Genomic DNA, 21,507 nt, shown 5'->3' with positions numbered 1-21,507 from the left:
TGCCACCCCCACAATATGGCCCCCGAGAGCTTCTCCACATGCAGCTCTTTCAGGCAGGATGAGGTTCTGCACCCCACTTGTGAACTTAACACTGCAAAATGTCTGTCTGTCTATTTCTGTAACTGAAGACCAATTGGCAATACTTAGGACAATGTCCACCGAGCTTACCATCTTTACAGCGTCCACTTTTATACCTATGCTCAACAAACCAGGACAAAAAGGCCTATGTTGCCTCAAAAACCATCCTCCCTAGTAGCACCCCTAGTAGGAAGTAAGTCCAGTTGAACTTAGTGGGGCTCACCGTCCAAGCCCTCCTGCCAAGATGCAGCACAATAAATAGGTCTGCCATGCAATCCACAAATCTTTATTTAATAAATAGACGTCTCTTAACACCTGAAGGGAGTGTGAATGCTAGGAGCTATCCTTCAAGTGCAATTAGTCTAACAAAGCAAGACAGTTGCCTATCAACTAAATGGACAGTTTCCCGCTACGCCCGACAGGCTTTTACCAAACCCTTCCTTCAGGGAGGGTCTTCAAGTTGAAACCTCTGGCAAGTGGGTAGTCTGGCGGACCGGCGACCTACTCCTTTCAAATCCGCTCGCTTGACCCTGTGAAAGACTCTGGGATCTGTCGATTCTAATGTTCCGTCCCACTCCGACAAAGACTGACTTCCCAGGGAAGGGGAGGATGACCTCTGAGCCTGAGCTTCCTGATCGATAAACTCCTGGGAAGATTCTTCCTTGACTCTTGGAATGTCTTGGAGAATTTCCTCCCCTGCTTCCTGTTTTGGCTGGTCGTCTTCTTCAGGTTCCAAGTCTGATTCTCATCAGGCAGACCAGACTTGATCCTGACACCTACTTCTGAGTAAGCGTCGATCAAAATGTCCACCCAGTGTGCGGCTACTGTAACAACAACAACAACAACAATAATAATATATTTATTTATTTCTTACCCGCCTTTCCCTTTGTATCGAGGCAGGGAACAACATTAGTGCAGGAATCAACACATCTTTAAAATTCTTGATTTTACATTAATCTGGGTAGGCCTGCCAGAAAAGGCTAGTCTTCAAAGCTGCCTTAAAATCACAGAGGGAGTTAATATTATGAATCTCCTCTGGCAGGCCGTTCCATAATCCAGGGGCGACAGAAGAAAAGATCCTCTGGGAAAATGATGTCAGCCTAGTCTTGGCTGGCTGAAGGAAGTTCTCAGAGGACCTGAGTGTGTAGGGCGGACTGTATGGGAGAAGGCGATCCTGCAGGTAACCTGGACCCAAACCATTTAAGGTTTTAAAGGTAATGACCAACACTTTGTACTTTGCCCGGAAACTAGTTGGCAGCCAGTGGAGTGATTTCAATGTTGGGGTAATATGCTCACCCCTAGATGTACCGGTGCCCAACCTGGCTGCCATATTTTGAACTAGTTGAAGTTTCCGAACTAGGTACAATGGTAGCCCTATGTAGAGCACATTGCAGAAGTCAAGCCTTGAGGTTACCAACGCGTGCACAACCATCTTTAGGTCTTCTGACTCTAAGAAGGGGCGCAGCTGGCGTATCAGCCGAAGCTGATAGCAGGCACTCCTGGCCGTCGCGTTTATCTGGGCTGCCATTTGGAGCGACGGATCCAAAAGAGGCAATTTCCATGCTAGGCATAATTAGGAAAGGAACTGAGAATAAAACTGCCAATATCACATTGCCCTTATACAAATCTATGGTGTGACTAAACTTGGAATAGGGTGTACAGTTCTGGCTGCCATATATATAACGTAGAGCTGGGAAAAGTGCAGAAAAGGGCAACTGAAATGATCAAGGGGCTGGAGCATCTTCCCAGTGAGGGAAGGTGACAACAACGGGTTGTTTTGCGTGGAAGAAAAGGTGAGTGAGGGGAAACATGATTGAAGTGTACAAAACCATGCCTGGTGTGGAGAATTTGCATAGGGAGACATTTTTCTCCCTCCCTCATAATTCTAGAACCTGACAAAGTCTTCAACACTGACAAAGCGGTTGCATCTTTCACCGCACCGAAGGCAGCAGGGTAACTTTGGGAGTACCCAGCAGGCCGCAGGGCACCAAGGTCTGTCCTCCAAAACTTTGCTGCCGCCTCGCAGCAGCATCTGCTGCCTCTGGCGACTGCCTCACTCTGTCTAACAGTAGGGCCGTCCCTGCTTGGCAATAATCTTCCTCTTCTCAATGGTTTTACCTCTTCTCAATGGTTCACAATTTGACTTTCTTGCTTTCGACACCTCCTTATTTTGGCCTTCTGGGCAGGTCGCTGGGCAGAGCACAAGAAACTCCAGAGTTGAGCGGCAGCCACTAAGAACCCACTGCTATAAGCCCCCATTGTTTGAACTTGGAGCAAAGATGGCCTTTAAGCAGCATCACTACCCAGTATGTACTGGTTTAGCAGCAATTCCCTCTCCCCAGGAAACCTTGGGAAATACAGTTTTGTAAGCAGGGGGAATAGGATTCTCTAACAGTGTTTTTTACCAAATTGAAATTTCCAGGGCTTTGAGGGCAAAATCATCACAACTAGATTGATATATGGTTATACTGTAGATTGATCTTAATGTCGCAGAGTGACATAGACAAGGAGCCAATAATAATTAGTAGTAATACACTAATGGATCTAGGCCATAGTGGACTCTGTAGCTGTATCCTATGGTGGCATAAATCCTACATCCACTCACCTGGGAGTAAGCCCCTCAAATTCAATGAGGCTTAGTGCTCAGCAGGCATGTCTAAAAGTGTACTATAAGGTTATTAGAAAGAAAGAAATAAGGGTGTCAGATTGTTGGATCTGTGTAGCTCAGAAAACAGCATTGGCCATGTAAATTTAGCACCCTGAAAATGTGTACTTTCATTTAAAAAAAAAACCCATAAGTTTCTAGGCCCTAAGGCTTGAAAATATGGGCAACACCCGGTAGAATTTCAGAAACTAGGGAAAGCTATCCAATAGCCAGGGTTGGGTCTATAGTGCTGGTAAACCGTTTTTTCCCTCCTCATGAGTATCAGAATAAATTATGCTAAATAAGTCAAAGCCTGTCATTTTACCTTAATTTGTCTTATGTAAGTCACAAATTCCACGTTTTCATGGTGTACGATTTGGGTAACTGTGTCATGAAATTCTGATCATTACTATATATCCATAGCACTGGGTCTATTTTTTATGTTTATTTTTGGGAGGATTCCTATTTGAGATTCCTCGTGTGTATATTTGACAGGCATTTAGGATTCAAAAAACAGGACCAGGTGATGAAGTTTACAAAAGAAAGGTGTACAAGAGCACAAACCATTGTGTGCATGCCTATGTAGATGGTACGTCTCACTGAGTTCAGTGTGGCTTACTCTCTAGTAAATGTGGTTAGGATTGTGGCCGCCCAGGTGGACAAGAAACGTAGCCAACACCCACTGAGAATTCAATAGCAGATATGGGTAGTTACGGAAACATTCAGCCTTGTGAGAAAACAATGCCAATATATCGATCTGCGTAAAAATTGCATTTCTAACCCCCTAGAGCTCAAGATTAATGCTTTTCTTCCCAATATAGGAAAGCAGTAAATATTATGGGAAAGCATGCTTTGGTGTGCATATTTCAAAGGAACAGAAGAACGTAAGAAAGAGCCCTGCTGGATCAGACGAAGGGTCTCTCCAGTTCAGCATTCTGTTCACAAAGTGGCCAACCAGCTGTCAATCAGGACACGGGTGCAACAGGACCCTCCCACCCATGTTCCTCAGCAATCGGTGTACATAGGCTTTCTGCCTCGGATTCTGGAGGTAACACATAGCCATCAGGACTAGTAGCCATGGATGGCCTTCCCCAGGAATTTATCTAACCCCCTTTTTAAGCCATCCAAATCCAAACTCCCCTCCCTCTTTCCCCGATAGCAATAAATAAATGTAATAAAATAAACTCTGCACCCTTATTCCTCTCCCCATCCAAATTCTCCCTCCTTCCCTAATAGTGATAAATAAATAAATGCAAATAACCAAACTCTGCTCCCTAATTCCTCTCACTATCTCATCCAAATTCTCCCTCCTCCCCTGATAGTGATAAATAAATAAATAAATAAATAAATGCAAATAACCAAACTCTGCTCCCTAATTCCTCTCACTATCTCATTCAAATTCTCTCTCCTTCCCTGGAACTGATAAATAAATGCCAATACATTTTTGTGAACTGCCCAGAGAGCTTCGGCTATTGGGCAGTATAAAAATGTAATAAATAAATAAATAATAGAAATAATAAACAAATAGATATAATAACTAACTCTACCCCCTTATTCCTCTCCTCATCCAAATTCCCCTTCCTTCCCTGATAGTGATAGATAGATATATAAATTAGGGTGACCATATGAAAAGGAAGACAGGGCTCCTGTATCTTTAACAGTTGTATTGAAAAGGGAATTTCAGCAGGTGTCATTTGTATATATGGAGAACCTGCTGAAATTCCCTCTTCATCACAACATTTAAAGCTGCAGGTGCCCTGCCCTCCTTTGAATCTGGTCACTCTAGTATAGCTCCTGCACTTTAACTGTTGTGATGAAGAGGGAATTTCACCAGGTTCTCCAAATATACAAATGACACCTGCTGAAATTCCCTTTTCTTTTTTTATTTCTTTTTTTTTATTTCTTTTTTTATTTTATTTATTTATTTATTTATTTGAAATTCCCTTTTCTATGCAACTGTTAAAGATACAGGAGCCCTGTCCTCCTTTTCATAGGGTCACCCTAAATAAATAAATAAAATGCCCAAGTCTGGCCAATAATTCCTCTCACTATTCGCCCATCCAAACTCCCTTCCCTCCTTGCCCTAACGGTCACCCGACTTCTCTCAACCGCCTTTCTCCAACCGCCGCTAGCTCGGCCCAACGTTCCATTCTGGCCCGGGCTGCCAATCATTCCCTCTTCTGCTCCACGCCCTCTCCACAGATTTCCCTCACGCCGGGCCCCGCCTTCCCCTCACCCCAGCTCCGCCTCCTTCGGCGAAGCCCCGCCCTCTCGTCCCCGCCTTCTCCTTCTCCTCCTTCTGGGCGGGCGAGGAGAGACACAAAATGGCGGCGCCCATAGCTGAGGAGCTGGAGCGCCTTCTCAACCCGCTGCCCAGCGCCCCGCAGGACCCGGAGGACGACCCCGAGGAGGGTGAGGAAGGAGCGGGGGGGTCGTTTCTTTCCCGAGCTCCAGCTGGCAGGGGCCCAGGCCTCGCACGCGCGTGTTTTACCAGCTGTGAGGAAGTGACCCTAGACACGTGTGTGTGTGTACGGCTGAGAGAGATAGTGAGGGAGGGGTGCGTGTGTCGAGCTCCACCGGCGGGCAGGTGTGGCGTGGGTTTTCACAATTGTGGGGGAAGAGACTCTGGACACGTGTGCGTGTGAATGAGAGGCTTTGAGGAGGGAGGAACGGGTTGGGGAAAGGGGGATATTTTGAGCTCCAGCTCACTCTTCGCGTTGCCAAGGCGGCCACTGAGGCGACGCGTGCGTGTGTTTTACCAGGTGGGGTTTAATAATTGTGGGAAACAGGTCCTGGACACGCGTGTGCGTGTACACTAATGAGAAAGGTGGGGGGCGGGGTGGTTATTTCGCTCCCACACGTGGGCAGGCGAGACGCTGAGGTGCGCACGTGTTACCGTGTGGGTTTTAAGAAGTGTGGGACACGTGTGGGTGTGAATGCATGAGAGACTTGGTGAGGAAAAACGGTTGGTGGGGGGATAACTTGAGCTCTAGTTCACTTTTATAGTTGCCAAGGCGCTGCTGAGGTGTGGCGTGTGTGTGGGGGGGGGGATAAAGGGACCCTGGGCACGTGTGTATGAGAGAGATGGTGAGGGGAAAACGTGTGCGTGTGTGTGTGCACGTGTGAAGTCTTACCTCGCTCCTACAACTGGAAAAGGGCAGCTCTGGCATAGCTACGTAAGTGTGTGTTTGGCCATATATAACCACTTGGGTATTAGCAATTGTTGGAATTAGTTTCTTGGCACCTGTGTGTAAGAAAGGGCTGGTGAGAAGGAAATAAGGGGTGGGTGGGTGGGCAGGCTTCATTTGAACTGGATCTCCCTCCTGCAACTGGGAAGGAACAGCTCAGACATAGGCAAGGTGGGGGGGGGGTGAGAGAGAGAAGGAGAGAATTGCCCTGTGGGTTTTAGCAATTGTGTAAAGTGTCCCTAAACTGTGAGTGTATCTCTTCCTCTCACACTCGTTTTCCCATCCCCGCAGCAGTAGAATGAGGTGAGAGAAATCTGGGGGTGGGAGCGTCCCATCACCGCCTGCATTTAGAAAGTGTGGCATTTAGTGCTAAACACCTGCAACAAAATGTTGCAGTGTGGAGTGTGACCGCGCGTGTGTGTGTGTGCACACCAATGAATTAACCCCTTCCCTGTCTCTACCCCCCTTTCTGCAGCCACTTAATACACTCCCCTCCCCTTTTAAGGTTTTTTGCGCTTCTGCAAATGTTGGGATTCTCCCAAGCTTACCAGTATCTTCTTTATCATGTGGGTGATGCTATCTTAGTTGCATCAGGATCCACATATGGAGAATTACAATTGCTGTTAGCCTACGGAATCATGGGGGGAAACAAGAGGTGGTGAACTTAATTAAATCTATAATTTTAGTTCTGTTATTATTTGATGGTCCACATAAGCATGTGTTTTACACAGAGCTTGCTATGTGTCATGTTGGTGCCAGCTCGACTCCCAATAGCCAAAAGGTGGAAAGATTCTAGCTGATTCTGACTCTTTCACTTCTGGCCTTTACATGGGAACTTGGTCAATGACTTACCTGAGGTGAGCTAGTAGATTCGTAATTGACTTGCACTCCCATTTTACAGTAGCCAAGTTGTTTAATTCTCCATCCTCCTTTTATTGTCATGAATGTAAAGGACTACAAAAAACACGGGTATTATTATTATTATTATTATTATTATTATTATTATTATTATTATTATTATTTATTTATTTATATAGCACCATCAATGTACATGGTGCTGTACAGATAACACAGTAAATAGCAAGACCCTGCCGCATAGGCTTACAATCTAATAAAGTTGTAGTAAACAATAAGGAGGGAAAGAGAATGTAAACAGGCACCGGGTGGGGTGAAGCTAACAGTATAGAGTCAGAACAAACTCAATATTTGAAGGCTATAGGGAAAAGAAAAGTTTTTAGCTGAGTTTTAAAAGCAGTGATTGAGTTTGTAGTTCTCAAGTGTTCTGGAAGAGCATTCCAGGCGTAAGGGGCAGCAGAAGAAAAAGGACGGAGCCGAGTAAGGGAAGTGGAGGTCCTTGGGCAGGCGAGAAGCATGGGTAAGGGTTCAGGAGCACACCAAAATCTCATGTGTTTCCTTCCCTTGGTAGTGTTACCCATGCTGAAGCACACACATGGAGCCCTCTTCTGACATGGCCTGTGGTGGTGGGTTAAGAGTTTGCCATTTCCCTTTTGGTGATGGGGGGCATTAAAATCCTTTTCCCCCATCAGCAATCTCATCCCTTGATCTCAGCAGGCAGGAAACCGAGGTTTAAATCTCCCTATCCTGATCTTTGCATGCTGGGGTGGGGGTTAGGAAATTTGTGGCCCCGTAGGGCAAAAGACATTGCTCACTCTGGTGTAGTGTTACATCAATATAAAGATTCAAGGTGCTGGTTTTGACCTATAAAGCCTTACACGGCTTGGGACCACAATACCTGATGGAACACCTCTCCTGACATGAATATACCCGGTCACTTGTTCAACATCTAAGGTCCTCCTCCGGGTGCCTACTCCGAGAAAGGCTCGGAGTGTGGCAACGAGGGATAGGGCCTTTTCGGTGGTGGCCCCCAGACTATGGAATGATCTCCCTGATGAGGCTCGCCTGGCACCAACGCTGCTATTTTTCCGGCGCCAGGTTAAACGGCTTTTAATGCTTTATGTGTGTATGTTCTGTGTTTTAGAATTTTAAATTTTGTATACTCGTTTTTATCTTAATTTTAGAATTTCTGTAAACCGCCCAGAGAGCCCTGGCTATGGGAGCGGTATATAAGTGCAATAAATAAAATAAATAAATTAATGCCAACCATGGTTAGTAAACTGGCTTCAAATCCTAGTTAGAAGCTAACCATGTTTAGATGTAAGTGTAATGCTGCTGCACCATGGTTAACTGACAAGGGGAAAGAGCTGGAAATTTTTTGCACATGAGGGCCAGGACTGCATTCAAGCCCATATCATGCATCCAGGTTCCTTACCCAGCCCAAGAAAGCCAGAAAGCTGTGTCTTCGCTGACGCTTTCTGAAAATGCTATGGTGTGCTTTTACCCTTTCTCTAGAAGTTCATTACTTGCTTAAAAGCTGTGTAAAACCTTCCTGACTTGCAACAAAACTCTGTGAAACTCCTGTTTTGTTAGTTCCTGATTTTCTCTCTCTCTACCAGTTGCAGTTCAGTGTCCTCTTGAGCATTTAAGGACACTTTAATCTTGTGTTTTATTTTCAATCTCCCCCCTTCCTAGCAAATAGTCTCCATAAATGAGGCATTAACACTCTCAAAGTCACATTAGAAAAAGCACTTAGCGATGTCGAACCAATCGGATCACTCGATTGGGTAAGCAGCCCTAACCCTATAATTTTATGTATGGGGTGCTGTGTGCATGAATGAAAACAAAGCGAGAGCAGAATTTAATAAGGATTCTGGTGTGGCGTAATAATCTGTTCTTTGGGTCTTGACAAGAGGAGGTGGTGTTGAAGAGGGTAAGAGATATGCAATTGCTATAGAATCCCGATCTCTTAACTGTGTTGTTTTTGCCTGCTCCGACTAACCTTGGGCGGGTCAGGCTCCCCCCACTATCTTAAAAACTGAAATATTGGTACTTATGGAAGTAAATAAGAAAAGGACGGTGAAGGACTTGGTATGCTACAAATTGTGTGTGCGTGTCTTGACAGAGATCTATTGAACTATCTCACAGTGGGCCTGTTCAGAAGACACCTTAAACCCTGCTAGTTATGGCTTTTGGTTAAGCAGCAGGGTTTAAGGTGTCTTGTGTGATGCGTTTTGCGTTTCACTAACCACAGCAGGGTTAGCAGCTCTTAACCATGGCTTAAAGTGTTGGCCCCATTCAGAAGACACTTTAAATCATGGCTTTAACCACAGTGGTTAAGCCAGAAAGCTGGCCTGTGTTCAGAAGACACCTTAAACCACAGCTTTAACCATGGTGAATAAAGCAAAAAGCCTTATTCACCGTGGTTAAAGCCGTGGTTTAAGGTGTCTTCTGAACACGGCCTGGCTTTCTGGCTTAACCACCATGGTTAAAGGTGTTGTTTAAGGTGACTTCTGAACGGGCCCGTTGTGTTCAGTAGCATGGCTTGTGGTTAATGCTCACCACAGTTTCACTAACCACAGAGCCTGAAGTGTCATCTGAACAGGCCCAAGTTGCTTCTAATAACAAACTCAGGTGGTGAGTACCGATAGGATTGTAGCCAAAATGGAGCCACTGAGAAGAGAGGGGTGTTTGCATGCTCAGGGATACCCCAAGATTTGCAGGGAAACATAGCGGAAGGCAAAGATTAGATTAATATGTGTTGGAAGCTGGTGTTGATGACTAGAACAGAAAGACTTTGATACACGTGTACCATCATTAAGAGGGTAACTTGAGAATAAATGAGGATTATCAGGGGAAGTAAGTATGATGTGGGTCCTGAATAGTTGGGGGAATGGTGGCAAGACACTGCATGGTTTAAGAAATATCGCAGCCAGGTTGGTCACTGGTACATCTAGGGGTGATCATATTACACCCGTTTTAAAATAACTACACTTGCTGCCAATAATTTTCTGGGCGAAGTATAAAGTATTGGTTATTGCCTTTAAAGCCCTACATGGTTTGGGTCCAGGTTACCTGCAGGATCGCCTTCTCCCATACAACCTGCCCTGCACACTCAGGTCCTCTGGGAAGAATTTACTTCAGCCAGCAAAAACTAGATTAGCAACTGTTACCCAGAGGACCTTCTCTGCTGCTGCTCCCAGACTGTAGAATGACCTGCCGGGAGAGATCCGCCAACTCAATAGTCTTTCTGAACATAAAAAAGCAATAAAGACTGATCTCTTCCGGCAGGCCTACCCAGTTGAATTTGAAGATGTCTGGCTGTTATTTTAATAATGTCTTAATTTTTATATGTTTTAATCAGTTTTATGTATTTTATAATGTTTTGTATTTTATGTTATTCCCCGCCTCGATCCGGAGGGAGAGGCGGGTAATAAATAAATAAATTATTATTATTAAACCCTTTCCGCAGAGCTGCGTTTTAAAGGCTTTGAAAGGGAGATTCTCTTGGTGGAACAGGAAATAGTCTAAGCGCAAAGGGGGAAAACTTTTGGGCTCTTGGAAAGTGGGCTATAATCCCTTCAAAACTAATATCACCTTCCCTTTTTTCCCCCTGTCCAGCCACCGTAGCCAAAGTTGTTGACAAGTTCGATGAAGGAATCCTCGAAGATGACATCCTTTCTGTTGGGCACATACGGAAAGGTGTTTCTGCCAGCCTCTTGGATGCCGATCAGCGATACCATGGGAAGGCCACATCTCGCAAAGCCTTGGACGAAGAGCTTTGGGGCGAGGCTGAGCTGTCGGGTGAGGCCCTGCACCGCTGCCATGGGATTTATTTTTGTTTTAGAATCATGGAATAGCAGAGCTGGAAGGGGCCTACAAGGCCATCGAGTCCAACCCCCTGCCCTTTGCTGGAATCTACCTTAAAGCACACTTGCCACACTGCCTTGTGTCTGGGAGCCGAGGGTTGACGTTGGAGCACATTTGTGCTACAGGAGTTGAACCTGTTTCCAAACTGACATGGCTTCCAAGCCAAGGGGCTTTGGTAACTGGAGTTCTTTGAATGAGGGTAGGGCCCTCTCTCAAAGAAATTGCTGCGGCCTTGCAAAACGGCACTTTCCAGGAATCTTTAGGGCAGGGGGTGGGCAATTTGTGGTCCCCCAAATGTTTTAGCCTACAACTGCTGTCATACTTCAACATGGGCTCTAGTGTCTACGAATGATGGGAGTTGCAGGCCAACACATCTAGAGACCCACATGTTGCCCACCCCGCTTTGAGGAAAATCATGCTACTTAAAAGCATCCTCGAAACTGATATATATTCATAGTATAGATGACTCCTTGGCTGGTTGGTTAACGTTCCTGTTATTTATTTATTTATTTATTTATTTATTTATTTATTGCATTTCTATACTGCCCAATAGTCGTAGCTCTCTGGGTTGTTCATGAAAATTAAAACCATGAAGTACAATTCAAACTATAAAACAAGCCACAATATGAAAGCACAACCAGGATAAAACTGAGCAGTAATGCAGAGATTTATACAACCCACAGCCCTATGGTCGCTAGTAGTCCTGCCCCTAAGTCCCCTCACCACAGAGGGGGCTCGCGAAGTGTGAATGTGGCTCGTGCACAGTGAATCCCCCCCCCGAAATGTGCGTACAGTGCAGCCCCTCCCTCGCACGCCCTGATTGTCAGCCTTCTGTCCCCTTCCCCCCTCCCTACTGTCAGCGACAGCTGCGCCTGTGGCCCGCCTTCATGCCACGCTGATTGGTTGAGCAGGGCTGTCCATCATCCAGCTGGCTACCCTGCCTGTTAGGTGTGGAGGAAACGAATCGCGATTGAAGCTCGCGTTTTGGACTTTTTCGAACGTGCTAAATTTTCTGCACGTCTGCGCTGCTCAACCTTCAGTTTAAAACGAAAATGAGCAAAATCGGTTTGGCAGGTCTCGAGTAATAAACCTTACACTACTGAGTTCTTATATAAGATGTTTTTGTCTAAGCCACTCTTCAGGTCCTCAGACTTCACTGTAATATGTTCCTGTTGCAAAGGGTTCATCAGGCCTGCCCTGTATCAGTGGGAGAGAAATCGGCAGCTGGTTCTTTTCTCTCTCTCTCTCTTTTATACACTGATGGATCTCTCAGGGCCTATATCCTGCTCATGTACGATTCCCCTGCCCCCTCCTTTATAAAGATGTACGTAAGGGAGCTTGATCACCTTGTAATGCTTGCCCATTATCTCATTATTTAATGGGAAAGGCTGTCAGCTAATCAATGGGTCTGATAATCAGTTCAGCCACTGCTGCTGAACGGAAGTGTGAATTTGAGGTTTCAATCTGCCCAAGATGTGCCAATTGTCTCTAATCCCTGGGCCCAAATTTTGAAAGCCGTAGTAGGGGAGCTATTCTAAGAGGTGACCTTTTTAGGGATGAGAAGTCTGGACTGTTATCACGATTATTTTAACATTAACTCCAATAGCCAAGAAGTACCAGATAGTATCAACTTGGGTGAGTAATTAGGTTTATTGAAATTTACATGCCCTGGTGATGTCTCAGGGCAAGCGAGTCCCCTGGTTCTTGGAGCGGGACTGGTTTGATGGAACGGGAGGAGCCAGAAGGTCGATTGGGATCTGCTGATAGAACTCGGGCAAGGGATTCCGGATGTCGATTTGTTTAACAATGGTAACAACCCAAATTCCTCCCCCTGCAAATCTACTTTATTTTATTTAAAACATTTCTTGGCCGTCTTTCAGGGCAGAATTCCTCCCAAGGCAGATTCCAGCAATAAAACCATGTCTGATTCCCTTCACCAAAACCCCTTCCAACCCGTGCTATTTATTTAAGCTAACCTTCCCCCCTACCCAGCGCCCTCCAGGTGTGTTGGACTACAATTGCCACCATCCCTTAGCTGGGGGATTTGGGAGCTGTAGTCCAACACACCTGGAGGGTGCCAGGTTGGAGAAGGCTGTGTCCCACCTGTCTAATCAATAAGCCTTCAAGAAGGCTTGTCTAATCTAAAACTATAAGACACACACACACCTGGCTAAAACAAATAAAACTCCTTTCCGATACATAAACAACATAAAACCAGCAGAAAAGAAGCAATTTCACTCACTATCTCGCTGGTGTTCTGAGGTGTGTGTTTTTTTCACCCATGAACTCAGTTAAGAGCTGTCTTGGTTACGGATGGCTGCAGTTCATACTGGACCGGCGTTAACTGTCGCCTTTTTGTAATTGATAGATGAGCAAACCTCTGGCGAGGAGGAGACGAGTGAAGGTGACCTCAGCGGTGAACCTCCGGAGGAAGTCTTGGATGACGAGAGTCCAGAAGTGGAGGAAGAAGAGGAGCCCACTGGCCCTGAGAGCGGCCAGGAGGACGACGGAGAACCGTCGGAGAACCTGAAGAAACCAACTCTCAATTTCCAGGCCATTGACGATTTCGAGAAATTCGCAGAAGGAATGGATGAACTAGGGAGTGGGGGTGAGGATGAGGATGAGGATTCCAGCATGGGGGAAGGCAGCGGAGATGAAGCAAGCTCAGAGGAAGACGCCGAGGAGAGCGAGGAGGAGATGGCCAGTGTGGACGGGAGTCAAGATGATGACGGGGCGATGTTGACGTTCTCTAAAGGCAAAGTGGCCGAGGAAGTCGCGAAAGGGAGAGCTGTGAAGAATCAAATAGGTCAGTAGGCAGCATCCTTTCCAGCACGGATGAGGTCTCTGCATCTTCCTGCTCAGAGCATCAGGTCCATCTTTTAAAAACCAAGCAGGCACCATCATTGAAACAGGGATGGAAGTCCTTTCTTCCCATGCCTGGCAAACGGTCCTCTGGGTAATTGTACCCTTGAAGGGGGACCTCTGCTGCAGTTCTTAAAACATGAGCAGGTTCATTATGTGTCGGAACAGCAGAAATGACAAAAATTTCCTTCATGGTTTGGGGGCTGGGCTACTTTGAAGCATTGCCTACACTCTTATGAGCCTACCTAGGCCATAATATTGACCTCAGGGCTGCTGCTCTCTGGCCTGCCATTAAAAGCAATCAGGCTGGCCAGTTACCAAGGACATAGCCTTCTTTGTGGTGGCCCCATGCCTTTGGAACTCCCTCCCCTGAGAAATCTGTTTGGCCCCTTCTCTTCAGAGTTTTAGGTGGGCCCTAAATACGCTTCTGTTCTGCCTGGCCTTTGGGGTGATTGTGTTGCTGGCTTTTATTTATATTATCTTACGGCTGTCCTTTTTTGTTTTTGTAATTGTGATGTGGTATGATTTTGTCATGTATTTTTACTGTATGCCCCTTTGGGAGGGCTTGACCTCAAAGGCGACTTATAAATAATAAGAGTGTCTGAGCATTTGCATTTTACTCAAGTTAAGTGTATCGCTTGCAATGGTTAGGAAGTTCTTGTTTCTCTCACCCCTCCGAGGGGGGGGGAGGGGAAAGTAGGTAGGAAATAGGGAATGTCTTTTCTCCGATACGTTTTCTCTGGTGTGGCTGCAGAAAAGGGAGTGTGCTAAGGCCATATTTTGTTTTCTCTCCCCCTTTCCGAAAGCCCTGTGGGATCAGCTCTTGGAAGGGCGAATCAAACTGCAGAAGGTCCTTTTGACAGCCAACCAGCTGCCGCAGCCGGATACTTTCGCTGAGTTTAAGAAACGAGGCGGGCAGGAGTTTGCCGATGCGCTCAAGAACAGTAAGTGTTTCTCTTCTCCTTGCAGACCAAGCAGGGCATGTGCACGTGTATTGTGTGCTTAAGGGGGGGTGTGTGGGGGGGGAAGACATCAAAATTTGGAACCAAAGCGGTCCGTGTTTTGTCACATGTTTAAACTATTCAAATTAAGCCAGTTTTCCTCTGTGTGCCGCGCTGCAACATTTATTTAAGAAGGAGGAGTTGAGCATGGTGCTGAAACCCCACTTGGAACCACTGGAAAACCTGCTCAATCACCTCTCTGGGTTTTTTCCCCCTCTGACATGTCGCTAAGCATTGCCTATATACCTTCAGGCATACCTTAGGGCAGGTGTGTGGGATGTCCAGTCCGTGGAGTGTCTGCATCTGGCCTTGGCCCCTGGAGGAATCTTGGCTAGGCTCCACCCCCTTTTAAAAACAAAAAGAAAATTAAAGGCCCTGCTGTGGCTCGCTCACCAAACCAGATTCTGTGTTTGCACAACAGAATCATGAAATTACGATATAAACCAAGCTTTGCTTTTTGATGCTCAAGGTTGCAGGATTTGTTACGTCGCTCTCGGTGCTGCTAATGGACACCCGCTGCTCTGCCTTCAGAGGTTACTGCATCTAGAGCAGCCTCCTCCAACGTGGGCGGGGTGGGTGGGCGGCTCCAGATGTGTTGGGACTGCAACTCCCATCATTCCCAATATCTGGAGGGCCCCCAGGTTGGAGAAGACTGCTCCAGGGTCTGAGCCGAGCAGCAGCTCTGAACCATGGTTTTTCCCATTGGCATGTTTGGAATCTCGAGGTGCGGTTTGGATTCTGAACTGTAGTAAGCGCAAGCCATGGCTTGTCATCTGAATGGAGCCCGAAAGAGCTGCCCTCTGTGGCCAGGTTTACCAAACCCCTCCTCCCTTCCGCCTGTCCTCCCTGCGCTCTTGCGCCCTGTGTCATGCGCCGACAAGCCCTTCCCATCTAGGAGACGAGAAGGACCCATGCCCTCAGTGGTCAAGCGCATGCTTCGGATGCAGGAGGTTGCAGGATCATTCCCGGGCATTTAAAAGGACGAAGTGGCAGTCATGGGCCAAGATCTCTGCCTGCGATTCAGACAGACAGTGGCTCTGCAAAGTTGACACACACACACACCCATTTAGACAGACTAGCAGTTTGGCCTGGTTTAATGCAGCTACTTGTGTTCCCTCCCTCACCAGAGTGACCCGTTACTTCAGGGGTGTTGAACCTTGGCAGACGGAGGGTGAGGCTGAGGCCAGGGAAAGGGGCATGGCCGTCTGGGGAGGCCCAGGTAGCCAGATTCCGCCCCGGCCCTGAAGTTCAGCATACCTGCATTTCTTTGACGGACATCTTCAGAATCCTTTTTCTTCGCTTGAGCTATAGCTGGGATGAGCTAGACCCCCACCCTTTGAGCCTGCTTGTGGATTCCCAGGTGGGTGTTCCCTTTGGAACCACCACAGCTCTGGAGTTTTGTTGGTTTGTTTCTGAAGTATGCAGTGGTCTGGAGCTAAAGGGCCTTTTAGATGAGAGCTTGAGAGGTTGTGGTTTGAGTGAGAGAGGGCCTGTGGCTCTCGGGTAGAGCCCCCGCTTTCCATGCCAGAGGTCCCGGGTTCAATTCCCGGCATCTCCAGGTAGGGCTCGAGAAACCCCTGCTTGGAACCCTGGAGAGTTGCTGCCAGTCAGTGTAGACAATACTGAGCTAGATATTGAGAGCAGAGAAGTGTGTGAGAAGAGCGGGTATCTGTGCATGTTGTGGGTCTTAATGGGCCTGTTCAGGCTCTGTGGTTGGCGAAACTGTGGTTCTCCGGGATTAGCACTAACCACAAGCCATGCTGCCACACACAACATGGTTCGAGCCACTAATCCTGCTGCAGGGTCCGGCTGTGGTTAGTGAGTGAGCAGGGTTCAGCAAAACGCATTGCACAAGACACCTTAAACCCTGCTGCTTAACCAAAAGCCTTAAATGGATACTGTTGTTTTTATACTGTTGTTTTTATGTTTCTGATGGTTTTTTGAATTTCGTATACTTTTTAATGTTTACCATTTTTGGCTGTTGTAAACCGCCCAGAGAGCTTCGGCTAAGGGGCGGTATATAAATGTAATAAATAAATTAAATTAACCAGCAGGGTTTAAGGTGTCTTCTGAACAGGCCCATTAAGAACTATAACCCTGGGGTTTGGGTGGGGAGCCAGATAAATCAAAATAGTGAGCAAGCTTTTGCATTCCCCAGAAAGACTCTTCAGGTTGGATGACGTATGCACACACACACACACACACACACACACACACACACAAATATACACATATGCACACACAATACACACACACGCCTTGCAGTCTACCATTCATTGCTGTCAAATCTTTAGATGTCAAGGCAACCGGGCGCCTGGTTCCCCACCCACCCCCCACCTTTGGTGACGCTGTTTATAGGATCCATGAAGGCTCTTCATGACAGATTATGATGCTAATTCAGCGGTGAACAACATAAGTGGTTCCTCAGTGCGTTTGCAGATCTACATCAGGTGAAGTGCTTTACGCTTCACGGTTAGCTGTAGCTTTAAACCAAACCTCGTTCGTCTGGGGTTTTTGCTTTTTGTGGGGGTTTTTTTGGCTTTAAAAGGCAAAGCCCCACCAATAGTAAGCCTGACCTTTTACTAAAATGTGTGCCATTAACGTATTTAATGAGATGCATTACAAACTGCAGCGAGCAGCGTGTTTCATTACAGGTCCAGAAACTGCGATATCATTAAAGACCTTTAACAGAAACAATGGTTGACATTTTGATATTTCCCATAAGCAAAACACAGCTATGAACATAGAGTTTAATATATAAATATATAAATTCTGTAAAGAGGTGGATATATATATATATATATATCTGCTGGAGTGTTAGAAGAAGATTGTGCTCGTTGGCATAAGCTCAAAAGTGACAAATATTTAAAGGATCTATATTTTTAAAATTCCATTAAAATAAACTCGTCGTTGGCTTAACCGTGGTAGTTTGGATCCTGAAAATTTGCTAGAGGTTTTAGGCAGCTGAGATTGGTTCTAGTCTTACACATATGTGTCTTACAGAACAATCCCAGGCATGCTTATTTATTTATTTATTTCTAAGATTTATTAGTTGCCCTATAGCTAACAGCTTTCAGGGCAATGCATAGTAAAAACGCAAATAAAAATCAAATCTGTATAAATCAGAACAAAAGCATTATAATAAAACAATCAATTAAGAACATAAAGCGGAGCCCTGCTGGATCAGACCAAGGTTCTATCTAGTCTAACATTCTGTTCGCATGGTAGCCAACCAGATGTTGCAATAAGAAACGCACAAGCAGGACATGACTACTACAGCACCTGCATGGCCATGCTCCCCAGCAGCTGATGTACGTAGGCCCCTGATAGAATCATAGAATAACAGAGTTGGAAGGGGCCTACAAGGCCATTGAGTCCAACCCCCTGCTCAATGCAGGAATCCACCCTAAAGCATCCCCGACAGATGCTTGTCCAGCTGCCTCTTGAAGGCCTCTAGTGTGGGAGAGGCCACAACCTCCCTAGGCAACTGATTCCATTGTTGTACTGCTCTAACAGTCAGGAAGTTTTTCCTGATGTCCAGCTGGAATCTGGCTTCCTTTAACTTGAGCCCGTTATTCCGTGTCCTGCACTCTGGGAGGACCGAGAAGAGATTCTGGCCCTCCTCTGTGTGACAACCTTTTAAGTATTTGAAGAGTGCTCTCATGTCTCCCCTCAATCTTCTCTTCTCCAAGCTAAACATGCCCAGTTCTTTCAGTCTTTCTTCATAGGGCTGTTTCCAGACCCCTGATCATCTTGGTTGCGCTCCAGCTTTTCTGCATCCTTGAATTGTGGAGCCCAGAACTGGGCGCAGTACTCTAGATGAGGCCTAACCAGGGCCAAATAGAGAGGAACCAGTACCTCACGTGAGATACTGGAGGTTATATATAGCCATTCAGGACTGGTAGCCCCTGTAGCCTTCTCCATGAATTTATCTTAGTCTGCTTTTAAAGCCATCCAACTCAGTGGCCATTACTGTATCTCGTTGCCGCAAATCCAATAGCTTAAGAATGTGCTCTGTGAAGGAGTGCTTCCTGGAAGCTTTGTTTTCCCAGGTAGCCCCCCCCCCCGAAAGGCCTCCAGATGTTTTGGCCTCCCTTCTCATTGGCCAGACTGGCAGGGGCTTCTGGGAATCAAAGTCCACAACATCTGGAGGTCTCCCTTACGCCCATCCCCACCTTCAGAGGCAGTGTACCCTTTTCAGCACCAGATGCCGTTGATAAAAGGACAGGGCCTTCATATCCTCCTTGAGAACTGCCCGAAAGCATCTGTCTGGTTGCTGTTAGATGCAAGATGCGGAATTTGGTGGGGATTTATTTTTGTCCAAGAGAGCAGGGCTCTTATTTGTCCAAGCCAAACAGCAACCCCTTATGAATACTGTTTCCATATCCACAATAGTTATAGGGCAGTCTCCCCAACCTGGGTCCCTCCAGATGCGTAGGATTTAAATCACCATAAAATTGTGCTTTAAAGGGTTTGAGGAAGTGTACGGATCCGGGGGAGGAGGTGGGCAGACAGAAACCCGCCCGGTGGCTCCACCGTTCTCCCCTTAGGTGGTATCTTTTGTAGCTTGGCTCACGCAACCCAGCGTGGTCCTCCTGTTCTTGGCTGCCTGTGGATCTCGGATTCTGGCGGATGATTTACTGCAAAATTGCTTATAAATTGAAGTAGAAAATGTTTTGCCGACGTGGCAGCTTTCAAGCTTCGCACCCATTTGTCACCCAGCATTTCCCTTTGTGTATAGAACAGGAATTAATTAGGCTGCACTGCAGGAAAAAGTTTATGGCCATAATTTATATAGGATGAATTTTTGTTGTTGTTTTTTAAAGGGGCAGCAGCGTAGCTTTCTGGGGGCTCTTAAGAGTTTGAGAATGGAGGGGGCGCCTAGATAACGTGCACCCCTCTTAAATTCAGATGTGGGCATAATGAGCCTCCTGTACAGAGGTGCAAAAGTCCTGGTACCTTAAGGAATGGGTAACTGAAGTGGGTGGCAGTGTGGTCTAGCCGTCAAAGTTGCATAGTAGTACTGGGGAGACTTGGGTTCAGATCCCCACTTGGCTCTGAAACGTGCCGGTGACTTTGGGCTGATCATTATCTCTGAGCCTTGCCTACCTCACAGGGTTACTGTGAGGATAAAAATGGTGGCTGTGGTTGAGTACAGTAATTATGCACACTGTCTTTAACTTTGTGGAGGAAAGGCGAGGTATAAAAGGACAGTGGTGCAGCTAGGCCCGACTTTACGGCCAAAGTCCAGGACCCTGCAGCCCGGGGGGCTACCAGATGACTCCCCCAGAGAGAGAGAGAGGCAGGTGATGAGGGCAGCAGAACCAAGCTCCATTTTATCCCTGTCGTTATGATGATTAAATGCAAAACTGCACAGGTTGAGAGGCTTTCTTTAAAAAGCTAATAAATAAAATAAATGTGTTGGCACACTTTTTGTCATCCTAACACATCCTTAATCTGGAAGCAATTGTCAAGCTTGGAATGATGGTGTAATAAGTGTACTGTTGTTGTCATTACACATTTCTGTCCCACTTTTTTTCGTCTTGCAAGGAACCCCACGTGGCGTACATAATAAGTCCTCTCCACTTTATCCTCACAACAACAACCCTGTGAGGTAGGCTGGGCTGAGAGTCTGTGACTGGCCCAAAGTCACCCAGTGGGTTTCCATGGCCGAGAGGGGACTAGAACCCAGATCTCCCAGTCCAACACTCTTAACTGCTACACCACACTGTTTCTCCACACTGTTGTGTAATACACATGGCTGTTTCCCCCCTTCCCCTATAGCAGCCTTCCTCAACCTGGGGCGCTCCAGATGTGTTGGACTACAACTCCCAGAACGCCCCAGGGGGCATTCTGGGAGATGCAGTCTAACACATCTGGAGCGCCCCAGGTTGAGGAAGGCTGCCCTATAAGGGTAATTAAGTCCAGGTTCTAAATTTACGCAGCAGAACTATTGTAAGGGAACTACCATGAGTCAGCAGCCTAACCCTCCAAACCTGCAAGAGGCGGGATATGAGGACTTGGTTCCTGACACACTCAGCCAAGCATCACAGAGGGCATAGTTAAATTATGGGAATCGCTACCACAGGATGTACTGACGGCCACCCGTTTGGATGGCTTTAAAAGGGGGTTGGCTAAATTCCTGGAGGAGAAAACTATCAATGGCTACTAGTCCTGATGGTTGTGTGCTACCTCCAGTGCTCAAGGCCTGTGTGCTGGGGAACATGGGTGGGAGGGTGCTGCTGCACTCATGTCCTGTTTGTGGGTCCCTGGTTGACAGCTGGTGGGCCACAGAAGGCTGGACTAGATGGACCTTTGGTCTGATCCAGCAGGGCTCCTCTTAGGGAAGGAGCAGTTGTAGGGAACTGGTTCCCCCTCCCTGCTAGAGTGAACACCCCACTCCTCCAACTGTCTGTAAGCCCTGGGTCAGTGGAAGGAAGAGGGAAGACCGCTTTGCCCTCCATCCCTCGGCCAAAGGAACAAGAGCCACCAATTGCTATTACAGCAAGAAGATCAGCCCCCCCCCCCCCGCCCCGAAGTGCCTTGAAACACTCACCACTTTATTTCAGGCTTGAAAAACTCACCTCTCGCTTCTTCCTTCTCCCTCCACCCTTGTGTGTCTTTCATTTTAGTTTGCAAGCCTCAAGGCAGGGCCCTCTCTCTCCCCCTCCCCCCTCTCTCCCTCCCCCCTCTCCTATTGCTGTGAGCAGCATCAGGAGACAATAATTGACTTAAAAGCGGGATAGAAATATACTTATTGTCATCTTTTTTGTGAAGATGTCTGCAGGACAGGGGCTTCTCCATCCTAAAACCTCTCTGCATGCACAGAACTGAATTCTGCTTTTTCTGCCTTAATGGTTGGGGGGGGGGGCATTGCAAAGAGTGTGTGTGTGTGTGTGTGTGTGCATGCGTGCATCTTGCTTGCTTTCAGTCAGGCAGAGTCTTTGGTGCAGGTACTTTGGATGACTTTCTCCCCTCTTCCCCCAGCAAGATAGATATGTATTGGTCT

General features: G+C 46.8%; 1 protein-coding gene across 1 annotated transcript in view; it reads left to right on the top strand.

The window, feature by feature from the left end:
• Positions 1-5,005: 5,005 nt before the first annotated feature.
• The window catches only part of AATF (apoptosis antagonizing transcription factor), a 93,075-nt gene continuing 76,573 nt past the window's right edge, over positions 5,006-21,507 (top strand). The window contains exons 1-4 of the mRNA XM_063146543.1: positions 5,006-5,134; positions 10,387-10,569; positions 13,004-13,441; positions 14,304-14,441. Coding sequence (XP_063002613.1) covers positions 5,047-5,134; positions 10,387-10,569; positions 13,004-13,441; positions 14,304-14,441 — 847 coding nt within the window. The 5' untranslated portion in view covers positions 5,006-5,046. The remainder of the gene's footprint in view (positions 5,135-10,386; positions 10,570-13,003; positions 13,442-14,303; positions 14,442-21,507) is intronic.

The sequence above is a fragment of the Elgaria multicarinata genome, chromosome 22 (genome assembly GCF_023053635.1).
Source record: "Elgaria multicarinata webbii isolate HBS135686 ecotype San Diego chromosome 22, rElgMul1.1.pri, whole genome shotgun sequence".
NCBI classification, from domain to species: Eukaryota; Metazoa; Chordata; class Lepidosauria; order Squamata; family Anguidae; genus Elgaria; species Elgaria multicarinata.
This window is presented reverse-complemented; position numbering and strand designations above follow the sequence as displayed.